Genomic DNA, 13,139 nt, shown 5'->3' with positions numbered 1-13,139 from the left:
TACACCTGGAGTAATCTCCTCCCTCAATTTCGTATCAATAAAACAAGCCACTACTCAGGTCTAGTCTGCTCCAGATTTATGAACGTTTACTCGCGCTTCCTCTGCACGTAGCACTGAGTCGTATCAATAAAAGAAGTAGTTACTCATTTCTCCCATCTGTTGGGCGGTCATTTCGTTGTGGGTAACTTATGGCGCAGTATCCTAAATGCCATGGAAGGGACAAGTAGCAACGACAGTTTCAATTAAAGTGAATTTGTGGATATTATAAAAGTTCTAGTGGTACTTTCAAAGTCACAGTTACCAGAAAGTAAACGAAGGAAAGCCGAAGCTTTGCAGGCAATTACAGTGAAATGCAACGAAATATCAAATACATCTACAAATGAGACACAAATCCAAAAGAGAATTTTTAATATCCGAGCGAGCATTTAAAAAACTAATTTGAAAAAGAAAACGGGAAACAAGAAAGTAATACTGAAACCACGGGAACGAACCTCTTGGAACTGATGGATGTTGATTGGAACCCAGCAATATCAAGATTAGCACGACAAATGCATATCACGTGTTGTCCAAGGTCTTGTCCAAGATTGTTTGGCTTTAAGAACGAAATCAGACACTTGGTCCCTTTGTTTCCTTTTCAAATAGTCCAGCCAGTCACGTCATAAAGCACGTCCATCTGATTGCGTTTTCCACACCACACGTGTCCCCTTTCACCTTGGCATAAAAAAAATATACATTCTCATGTATACACCCTTCCTATCAGCGTTGAGTTGAGTTGATTTTGAGTTTAATGTCCTTTTCAGTAGCGAGGCTATATGAGACGGAACCCACTAATTAACTTGGAATCCGAACCATATGAGCTCCCACCGGGAATTGAACGCGGGTCTCTCATGCCAAAGGCATGTACGCTATCCGCTTAGCCACGAAGGAGCTCTTCCTATTAGCGTATTCGTCTCCAAAATACTAGGTTTCTTTATTGCCACGTGTTTATAGTCAAGTGCTCCGATAGCACCCGGAAATGCATATTGTTCTTGCCACTCTGCCTTTGCTGTTTGAATATTACACACACCTCCGGAAACAATCAATTTTCAGATTTCGCAATAATCGCATCCATTACACTTGTAGTAGTCATAGACACAGTACTTTGAGCCACAACAGAATCCCCTGACATTCAGACCTGGAATCCCGGATCACTCACGTAAAGCAAGAAAACCCGCATCTTTTCGTCATTACGTAGTGCACCACCCCAAATATCAGTTGATTCTCCTAAAAAATGTTGTGCTAACTACTATACATTTTCTTTCATGAACCTATTTTTGTAATTTCCATTTGCAACATTTCTATGCAATGTATAAGTTTTGCTACATAGCAAAACAATCACATACTATGCCAGATTTCGCACGGAGTCACCTATTTAGCTTGCTCCACAAATTTGGAGAAGTTACTAGCATCACAGAAGAGTCTTTGATTTTTATTGATATCAAACGCGTAGTAGTTACTCGGCTCGAGAATGGAGGTGTGCTTACTTCAAAAGGGCGGGGCTTCTCCGAGGTCAGCCGAGACAACTAGTGCTCAGTTCTCTTTTTATTGATACCAATGCGAGTAACTACTTCAAAATTGGACGTAATGAGTAACTTCTCCGCTTTATTGATATCACCCAATATTTGATCCTATCGCATTGGTAATGTTCGACTTTGGCACATCAGTGAAGAAGGAGATTCTAGTGGTAAGAAGCACATACTGCTGTTGGAAATTCATGTGATTGTCAATCAAATGTTTCCGAAACAAGAAGTGTACATTGCATGTGCATTTTCGCACAAGAACATAACATTTAGAACGTAAGACATAGCAGCCGCATTGTCATGAGAGAGTAACTATGTAATGTAACAATAGGTTAGACATGCGAATTATAAGTATGCCTAATGTAGCTTCTTCAAGCCAAAATTGTATACTGTAATACAGCCAACCTATGAAACAAACGCCGACCTTTGAAGGTTTTTATAATCATATTTTTCTCGATTTTATATCAGTCAGCAGATTTGGCGCCGCTACTCTTTACAAACTAATAACAGTAGCTTCTAACTAATAGCTGTGTTGGTGATGCTACACGTGCAAGTAGAAAGCGATTTAAATGAATTGGTCAGGACTCAATGTGAATACGGCTATTTAAGCGTACTGCATGAAGTCGTAACATGCTGCAGTGAGCCTCTTCTACGTATGATACACTTTACAGAGTAGGATTCCAAGCGCTTGAATAATTCAATCCCTTCATGGAGAAACCATCAATGCAGAGGTAATGGGACATTCAGTCATTCTTTCGGGATTTAAATAGTTGGAGGGGTGGTTGAAGTATTTGGCAACCAAAGATTTCGTGAAATAATAAAAGTAAAAGTGAAAAAAACATGAAAATATAATTAGGGTAACAAAAGCAAACAGAGAGAATTGGGTTTTTGTATATATGAAGGGCCACTCCGAACTGTAGTTGAGAAAACCAGAGAGCGTTTGCAGGTCTACGGCTAAGGAAATGAATAAAAAAATACCTGATTTTTTTAACTTTCACTGCAGAATTGCAATAGACAAAATTCATAGTATGTTAATTACACTAGAAAAATTATTTTAGCAAAAGAAACAGTGACCAAAGCTTAAAACCAACTTTATTTTAAATTATAATTTGTAATTTCTATATTCTATGTCTGTATTTTCATTTATTTTCGATAGTGTCTGAAGAAAGATATGTTAGATATTCGAAACCGTTACAAATTATAATTTAAAATAAAGTGGGTTTTAAGCTTTGGTCAGTGTTTCTTTTGTTAAAGTAATCAATTCAAAGCCATGGATAGTCTTACTATAGAAAAAATATAATGAAGATGGGAATGACTTTTTGTTATATAACAAAGCACCCAGTTCTATACCAGAAAATATAAATCGTGGAGTCGAAGATGATAAAAGTAGGAGGAGTCGAATAGTGTTTATTTTATTTTCATTCCACCTTTTAAAGTTTATTAGGGAAAACGATTCACACAACTGTAAAGAACGAAACTTTCTTCAGGTTTAATTCTAGAAATTACAGAGTTGGGCAGCGTAAATTGTATTTTTCTTCTTTCTTCAGCATTTCCAAAGAGATCGCTTGCCAGGAAAGCATTTCTTTATTATAGATGGACATGCCTCACACTATTCTGTGCGTGAAAGTTTGCATACGTCACGACATAGAACTGGATTGTTTCTCATCGACCATCACACACAAGTTGGAACCGCTAGATAAAGTAATGTTTAAATCAATGAAATCTTATTAACATGACTCTACAACAGCATGTACTCGGAAAACGTTGGACAGAAATAAACAAGTTTGTGTTTCGGAAAATATTATGGACACTCGGAACAAGAACGCAACACTGTTTATTCTACATAAGGTTTCCATTGGAAAGAGATATTCTCTTATAGCCCTAATGTACTACCTCAGAAATTTCAAACTAAATTGTAGTGTACTTTCGCAATCTAAGACTGGTGTTGTAAAATTTCCGGAAACTTTGAACCTTTTGGTAAGAAACAGTTTTTCGGGTTTCTTTCCGGAAAAATTGGGAAAATAACAAAAATCTTTGTTATAGATTAATTTTACTAGTAATGGGACAGGTTTAGTTTTTCGAACGCTTGACAAATGCAAGTTGAGAAATTTCAATATTGCGAATATTTAAAACAGAAGCATTCGAAAGTAAAACTGTTGCATAATTATTCTTGAAAATTAATAGTCTGCACTCATTTTCTTTATGTGCTTTGTTGTTTATTAGTGGTTGTGCAAAAATTACAGAACTTTTACAGTTGCATGCACATCTAACATCATGAAGTGTTTCTGTTACAACAAACAGGGTTCTTGAATGAAACAGGGCTCTTTGATCTAGTGATATTTTGTTAATTTTAACTAAATTATTTTTTAAAAGAGAGAGCAGTAAACAAATTTCACTAATACTCATTCACTAAAACAAATAATTTATTTAATATTTTTTAAATTTTATTTATAAAATTTTGTACGTAAACAAATACCTATTTTCTAGTGGTACAAATTATCTATAAGATGAAAGTGACTATATTTATAACTTAACAACTTTTGAACCACCAGACCAATCTCGACAAACTTTCAACATAGATGAAGTTCGGACCTGGGATGGTTTTTATCATTTCACTTTGAAGGTGCCACTTGGAGGAAGGAAAAGAGTATATAAATCAAAAATGACCGATATTAGTGTCGAATTCATAGTTTTGGCGATGCTAAGATGAACAGTGACACTTCCGATGCCGGTTAAATCCAAATTTATCCCCGTAACTTGGAGGCGGAGGAAAGGATATATATATATATATATATATATATATATATATATATATATATATATATATATATATATATATATATATATATATATATACTATGTGATCAAAAGTATCCGGACACCTGGATGAAAAAGACTTACAAGTTCGTGGCGCCCTCCATCGGTACTACTGGAATTCAATATGGTGTTGGCCCACCCTTAGCCTTGACGACAGCTTCCACTGTCGTAGGCATACTTTCAATCAGATGCTGGAAGTTTTCATGGGGAATGGCAGCCCATTCCTCGCTGAATGCTCAACTGAGGTGAGGTATCGATGTAGGTCGGCCTGGCACGAAGTCGGCGTTCCAAAACATCCCAAAGGCGTTCTATAGGATTCAAGTCAGGATTCTGTGCAGGCCAGTCCATTACAGGGATGTTATGGTCGTGTAACCACTCCACCACAGGCCGTGCAGTATGAACAGGTGCTTTATCGTGTTGAAAGATGCAATTGCCATCCCCGAATTGCTCTTCAACAATGGGAAGCAAGAAGGTGCTTAAAACATCAATTTAGGCCTGCGCTGTGAGAGTGCTACGTAAAACAACAAGGGGTGCAAGCCCCTCCAAGAATAACACGACCATGTCATAACACCACCACCTCCGAATGTTACTGTTGGCACTACACACGCTAGCAGATGACGTTCACCGGGCATTCGCCGTACCCACACCCTGCCACCACATCGCCACCTTGTGTATCGTGATTCGACACTCCACACAACGTTTTTCCACTGTTCAATTGTCAATGTTTGCGCTCCTTACACCAAGCGAGGCGTCGTTTGGCATTTACCTGCGTGACGTGTGTCTTATGAGCAGCCGCTCGACCATGAAATCCAAGTTTTCTCACCTCACGCCTAACTGTCACAGTACTTGGAATGGATCCTAATGCAGTTTGGAATTCCTTATGTGATGGCCTGGATAGATGTCTGCCTATTACACTTTACGACCCTCTTCAACTGCCGGCGGTTCTGTCAGTCAACAGACGAGGTCGGCCTATACGCTCTTGTGCTGTACGTGTCCCTTCATGTTTCCACTTCACTATCACATCAGATACAGTGGACCTAGGGATGTTTAGCAGTGTGGGAATCTCGCGTAGAGACTTCTGACAAGTGACACTCAATCACCTGACCACGTTCGATGTCCGTGAGTTCCGCGGAGCGCCCCGTTCTGCTTTCTCACGATGTCTAATGACTACTGAGGTTGCTGATAATGAGTACCTGGCAGCAGGTGGCTACACAATGCACCTAATATGAAAAAGGTATGTTTTCGGGGTGTTCGGATACTTTTGATCACATAGTATATATATAATGATCCAAACTAGCCGATATTGGTGTCGAACCTATACTTTTGGGGTCGCTGAGATGAGCAGTAATACTTCCGATGTCGCAACCAAATTCAGCGCCGCAACTTTGGGGGAGGGAGAATAAATAGATATGTAAAAATGATCAAAAATGACCGATATTAGTGTCAAATCCATAGTTTTCGGGGTCGCTGAGATGAACAGTGACACTTCCGATGGCGTTTAAATCCAAATTCAGCCCCTATTAATACTCCTAAAGGGGTAGAGTGACATGTAAAAGTAATTGGAAAAGACCGATACTAGTGTTGAATTCATAGTTTTTAAAGTCTCTAAGTTCATTGGTGACAGGTTTTATGCCATTTATGTCCAAAATTAAACATAATTCTCCCCGTACGAATAACGGGTATTCTTGTAGTCTTTAATAATAATCAACGTTAGTTTCACATCTTAAATTCTTCAATATATTTCTCGCTATTCAAATTTATGCACTTGCGCTGTGTATAGGGGTATTGTAAATAAGATCATATCTCTTTTTGAGTTGTTCGAAAAATATACAAAGAATAAAGAAGAATTTTGCCCAGAAATCAGAAAGCATAAAAGTAAAATTAAAACCGTTTGCTTTAAGTATTTTTCCTGCTAGCTAGAAATACATTGTATATATGCTGCAGGCATTAAGATTGGCATCAGGGGAAGAAATAGTTTTTAAATTATCTTTTTTTCCGGTTTTTGCCAATATTTTCGAACAAAAGATTTTTTCTAATGGATTCCGGAAATTTTCGGAAATTTTACACAGCACAAGGAAGATACATATCTCCATAAAATAGATATATTTGATTTTAACATACCGGTATTAATTAAAATGATTTTGGCCCGATCATTTTAACAGTTCCCTGCCATAAAGCGGGAACTTAATAAGATTGCTTAAGATAATTTAAATTCGTCTATATTAATTAATGTAACTAGGATTATATTTTAGTATTTTTGTAACCATAACTTCATTCTATCACGGTGCTAATTTTAAAGGAGTGGTGCAAATATACTTGTTGCCACAAATTTTCCCTATTCTAATACAAGAAACTTAAATACTCAATGAACTTAACTGTAAACTACTAAATGTAAAATAGTTTTAATTTTAAAAGCATAACGTAATAAAATATTCGAAAATCTCAGTTTTCTCCAAATTTTCCGTTTTTTTCCAGACTCGGGGGACAAACGTAAAAAACTTTTTTTTTTAACCCAAAATAAATGTTGTTTTTCCAGGCCTTTACAACACTACTAATGACAAATCTTGCATAAAACATGTTTCTTATATTGTAACACTTTCCTACCGTACACTTCACAATTTTCTGAAATACTTCCATCGCCTACCGAACAGCCAGTAAAGACAAAATTATGTTGAAGAAAACTGGAAGATACAATTTAACATGTGGCGAGTATACGCCTGTATAAAATAAACTGAAAAAGCAACAGGAAAGTACGAATATCGTAATATTAAAAGCAGTATGTTTTAAGATTTTTGAAATCAGTTGTACTACTGCAAAGAAAGCGGTATGGAGGTGATTGGAAAAATGTAAATGCAAAACTTGAACGCATAAAATAGGTTTCGGATGTTTTTTTTATGATAAACAATTCATTTGTGGAAGTGATATCTGGACCTTTCATTTTCGACGTGATCAGATTAGTCCTGTCAATGATCGGAAATGCCCAGAAATATATTCATATATATATATTGTGCAAAATTGGAGTCAAACAAAATTGTGCTTCAGAATAATTAAACACTGAAAGAAAAACTACTTTTCATTTCCTTATGTACTGTTCGGTGTGAAATAATTAACCCTCAGAGTACTTCTTCTCTAAAATTCCTTTTAGCCTCAATAAGTGGTATGTGTCTCCTACAGGATGAATGTTTAGGTTGACGAAGGAAGTTATTTTTCACTTTTTTTTTTTTTTTTAAACGCAGGTTAGATTCCTTACACTCATGGCTACTAATTTGCTCAGCTAATCCAGAACAGTCATTGCTATATGTCTTAAGTTTTATTGTTATAATTTAAAAAGAAAGTATAGAGGAATTCATACGTGATTAAAGAGTTGTCGATTAAAAATTTTAATAAAATGAAAATTAACTTTTATAATTAAATAATTCACTTCAATGAATTTTATTGTGATCACATTTCTATCGGAAAGACAACGCAATCACTCACAAGTATTTGCTCTGGAGTAAGGCTCAAAAACATTTATAAAGTAGCTTAAGATATTAATTTTGTAACGTGTAATATTCTCATATAAACTTTCACTCATCGTGTTTATGTTCCTTGTTTTTCTTTTCCAGCTTGCATGAAATTAGTTTTCTGGTGTGAACAAGTACCGTATGCAGGTTTTTATTTTGGACAAATGGCATCTTCTTTAACTTTCTTTATTTCATCACTATCATCCATTTTATTATCATAATATCAATTAACTTGGATTATCGTGGACGTTAAACTAGAAGAGTTATCATCTTTCTGAAAAAGAAAATTAAATACGAGTAACTTACCTTTCTTTTTACGCTACCTAATACTAAAGGTGGAGTGTTGATTGATCACGGGTATGTTGCTTCTGTGATCACGGGTATGTTGCTTCGGGTGTTGATTCAATCCCAGCTCCCGCCAAGTACAATTATTTGGACAAACGCTGCTGCTAGTGGATCTTTTGAAAATTGTCCGGATTCGTTGCACATTGTTTATTATCATTATCATTGTCTCTCCTACCATGGGAGATAATCTTCATACGTTAAACTAAAGAAAGTAGATTTGTGAACCACTAATATTTGAGTGATATTCTCAATTGTCAAAATATTACGTTTTATCATTCAAAAGAAAGTTGAAGGAATATCATGTTTATCTTAGGTTAATAGTTCTAATTTTTTTTTTATTTAGGTAAGCCAATTATAAAAGTAACCAAAAAAAGTTACGTCGAATTTTCAGCCACCACCTTCGAACATCGATATATCACCTAAGACGTACCGTGAAGATCAAAAATAGTCCCTACCAGCATCGATGACCTTCTGCCAAAGTTCTCGAAGGCCATGGATTTCATCGCACTAAAGTTTGGTGTGCTCTGAAGCGAAGAACGTATCAAGTGTATTTTGCACCTTTACTAAGGATTTCAACTGACGTCCTCTTTGTCCAAGAAATGGAGCAGGTGATAACCGGACGATGCAATGTCCGGGGAGTATGGCAGATACATTAGTGTTTCCCATCCATGAAGTAGAATGGTGTTCCGGGTCACCCTAGCCAGGCGGAGCAATCCACGAACACACAGGAGGACCTATTCTGGTGTAGTGCGGCTTTCGTCTGTTTTGGATCCGGTTCATGAGGTGCTAATCAATGATGACGGCGCCGTGGAGCTTCGTACAGAACCAACTCCTCATCATATGCCAGAAATGGCTCGTTCCTCTGACGAGACAACAAAGAAACACCGGTGCCTGCTCGTGTTGCCTTCTGGTCCGCAGTTAAATCATATAGGACCCATTGACCAAACTTGTAGTGCTTCCCAAGTTGATGGAGGTGCTTCCGAACGGTTTCTCTACTCTCAATGAATTGTAGTCCCAGTTCCTCACATCTCTGGCCACTGTTCGTCTCATATGCTGCCTAAAGATCTTCATATTGTACATGTGTCGGTCTTCCGGCACGTATTGCGTCTTGGAGTGTTTCGTCACCATCCTTAAACGTGTTAGACCACTGCTGCACTGTCCGCGTAATCACGACACCCTCATCAAAGGCCCGGCATATCTTCCGCCCCGCTGCAGTGGTGTTTGACCCCAGTTTGAATTCGTTCAGCATACACGCCATTATGGCGCTCTGTGGAGCTCCCATGTTCATTCTGTCCTTACGCAAGTTCACGGTGTAACTGAACTGCCACAATCAGGTGGGTGGTATTTTGGATATACCCACACCAACAACATTCTCGTCTTATCTCCATTCACATTCAACTCACGGTGTGAGGGCCAACTGAATACAGATCTCCACCAAGGCGACGTAACTTTCTTGGTTAGCTTTATAATTTTGAACTTTATTAGGACATGAAGTACTGTTTCATATGCAACCAAATGCAATTAATTATGCTACCGACACTCAATGACCTATGCACTCATTGACTGATATTGTAGTTCTTTTGTAAATTTACTAAATAGTTGTCACTACTTTCCTATAGTAAAAAAGGAATTGTATTAGGCTATTTTGTAGGTATTAGGATTCAGTTCTTACAAACTTTCTCCTGTGGAAATTTCTTGCATACAACACAAAGTTCGTTGAACTTCCAGCCTAATAGAAATGGTCGCCAGATTACCTGTCGTGTGGTAAATGTCAAGACGTGTATGATTATTCACAAGATAAAAACCATATTCACTATTGTTCAAAAAATTATTAAACTCAGTTGAGACAACATTAAACCTGCAGTATCGTAAAATAGGTTTTGAAGGGGACAATCGTTCGTAAAATAAATTATAATATAAAATTGAAATAATTGTTTTTGAGAGTCCCTTGTATTAACACATATATGATTTTGAACATAGTTTTACCATTTTTCCACACAGGAAAATTGTAGATCAATTGAAATTCGTGAATCTAAGGTCGAAACTGAAAGCTCCTGCTTACAGTTACATCGTTTGGAACATGAAATTGATCATGTTGTCTCTGCCCATGCTGAGAATTACCATGATTACTTTGATGGCAACTCTTCAACCAAGGAAAATACAGGAAAGAAGATCCGTGAGGCTGTGCAGACTGATGTTACATCATGTATTGTAGGTAAGTCAGAATTGTAAGTACACATCTTAGTATCATTGTTCGATTCCTCTAGAATATTTTGCGTTTCTCTGTAATTAGCGTTCTTCCGCTTCAATGCCCGATTAAAGCACGTGCTTAGTTTTTTGTTCCACGCTTACAGGGGTAAAAACAACAAATATACCGTGAGAAAATGCATTGCACTATGCGTTATATTCAACAAGATAAACCATGAAGTTGGCAAATTCTTACACTTATGACATCCAGTCAAAGCATCCCGTGCCCATTGTTGTAAGCGGTTATCATTTGCCTACATTGTATCCTCTTGAAATGAGACTATATGTGAAAGTAGTGCTTATATCATATCGGAGAATTATATTTTGTATTTAATCAATTACACACTCATTGGTCATAGATGAAATGCGTTCTTCTACTGCATATGCAAGATTTCCTTTAAGCGAGGACAGAGAAGAATTAGAAAGAGTGGGCAAACATGAAGAAATGTACAAGGAAGTGAAATCTGCGGAACTTCGGAGGGAACAAGGTGTATTAGTATGGCAGTAGAAAATAAAAATGGGAAAATAGTCAGCTAGAGAAGGCAAGTCTTAGTAAGATATAAAGAATTTGTTGAGGGCTTATATGAAAGTAGGGATAGGCCATGTAGTACTTATATTGAAGTAGAATATGAAGAACTATAATAAATGATAATAAAGATAATAAATGATAAATGATAAGAAAGATAATAAATGATTTAACAATATTGGAGATTAGTTTAAAACATATATATATCTGAGATTAGGAATCAAAAGGCAGTCGGGATGGGTAATATACCGTTTTAATTCTTTAAACGTATGAGAGGCAAGGACAACAAAGATTTGTTCCAACTGTCCTATGAAATATATGGAACAGGAGATTGACCGAATGATTTCCAGTTGATGCTCCCGATGGCTACGAAATAGAATCCACGGAGATGTGTGGAATTTAGAAATAATAGTCTTATATCTCACGCAGGAAAAACGTTGCTTCGAATTCTGAAGAGAAGCTTGTATGAAAGAACAAGAGAAAAAATTGAGAAAGAATAATTCGAGTTTAGGAGACGTAAAGGCACAAAAGATGCAATTGGGTTATTAAGGGTGATCGGTGAAATGTTTAGTGGAAAAGCGAAAGAGTTGCATGTGCTATTTATTGATCTAGAAACGTCTTTGAACTGTGTGAAAGGGAAATTTGTTTTGGGAGGTTTAGAAGAAGGTTGGGTCAAAATGGAAGAACCGAAGACTCATAAGGAACTTATATATCAGTCATCAAGTAAGTGCTAGAATAGATGATGAAATGACAGAGAAGAGTGCAATTAAAAGGGGGGTTCAACAGAAATAATGTCTCTTGTCAACGTATACTTCTCGAAGAGTTAGTGAAAAGGAGTCTATATAATGAAGACGACTCATCGGTAGGAGGTAGAATGATTAGGTTTATACAATTTGCAGATGGTATGAGGTTTGTTGCGGAATCCGGAAAGGAAGTCAATACTTGAGAAGGTGTTGTAAAGAATATGTGGTAAAAATGTGAGAGTAGTTTTCTATAGCTAGGTAATATTATGAATGGTGATATAAAGTGGGAACATGAAATAAAAACAAAGAAAGTAATGACGAAAGAAGTCTTTAACAGGAATGTCTTTTTTGTGGAACCTTAAATAAAAAGTTAAGAAAAAGCTCTAATATGCTGCGTGTGAAGTATTGTACTGCATCCGAAAGAAACATATACATTACCGCAAAATGATGAAAACAATTGGTAGCTTTGAAAATGTGGGAGCGAAGCAGAAGATGGTCCGTGAGGAAACAATGTTTTTAGATATTATTGATAAGAGAAAGAAAAAACTGGTTGGGACTGATGCTAAGAAGCAGTTGTATCATGAGGGTCGTGTTAGAGAATATGGTTGCAGGATAAAGAGAGAAATGGCAAAGGATGGTACAATTGATGGGCGATATCGAGTGGGAAAATCGTACCTGAATACCAAGATGTTACGGAAAGATCGTAGAGCATGGAAATTTTCCTCAGTTGGATCAAGTGTATTGCCAGTAATGATAGAATACAGACGACGATGATACGGACTTCGCCTCCACGTTTTTTGAACTCAAATAACGAGTGTTAAAATTTATATTTTCTACGATTTTTTAACATCCCCATCTCTGAAACCATGTACTTTCCCCCACAGGTTCATATGAACCCTTTCCTTTTTCTTTTTGATTTTTGATAAGAGAAATCACTTGCTGGAGTTTGTCGGTATTTTCATTAATAACTTGTGTATGTATAACTTAATTAATGGATCAAGTGACTGGTATGATTCCTAGTTCTAAGATAAGGAAAAAATCTTATGAACATATAGCATATTGGGCATATTAGCAGAGTTTGCGAGAGCCGAAAGCTTGGGAACCATAAACTGAAAGAGGTAGATTTCGAAACACAAAGCCGAGGCGGCACTGGTGTTCAATACGTAGTTGGTTGGTTCCCACACACAGGTGGGGCTAGTGTTCAAGATGCTTCAGTATAGGAGTTCGGTCATTGCGATGCGAGTATTAAATAAAACAAGGGACAGTGCAAGACATGGTGAATTATTTAAACCGTGAACAGTCCGATATTCTATTCAGTGGTTGTGTAGATGGCAATGGGCACGAAGCTTCTTTTAAGAACGCTTCCCTAACATGTGCCAAACATCATAAAAGATGTTTG

At 36.9% G+C, this 13,139-nt stretch overlaps 1 protein-coding gene across 1 annotated transcript in view; it reads left to right on the top strand.

Annotated features, from left to right (window-relative positions):
• LOC145683131 (uncharacterized) overlaps positions 1 to 13,139 on the top strand; it is a 123,040-nt gene that overhangs the window by 45,561 nt on the left and 64,340 nt on the right. Inside the window, exon 5 of the mRNA XM_081754495.1 lies at positions 10,226 to 10,439. Within this exon, the coding sequence (XP_081610621.1) occupies positions 10,226 to 10,439 (214 nt within the window). The remainder of the gene's footprint in view (positions 1 to 10,225; positions 10,440 to 13,139) is intronic.

Source organism: Thermobia domestica, chromosome 4, assembly GCF_964235325.1.
Source record: "Thermobia domestica chromosome 4, izTheDome1.hap1.1, whole genome shotgun sequence".
In the NCBI taxonomy this organism is placed as follows: domain Eukaryota; kingdom Metazoa; phylum Arthropoda; class Insecta; order Zygentoma; family Lepismatidae; genus Thermobia; species Thermobia domestica.
Note: the sequence above shows the minus strand (reverse complement) of the source record. Positions and strands in the feature narration are given on the sequence as shown.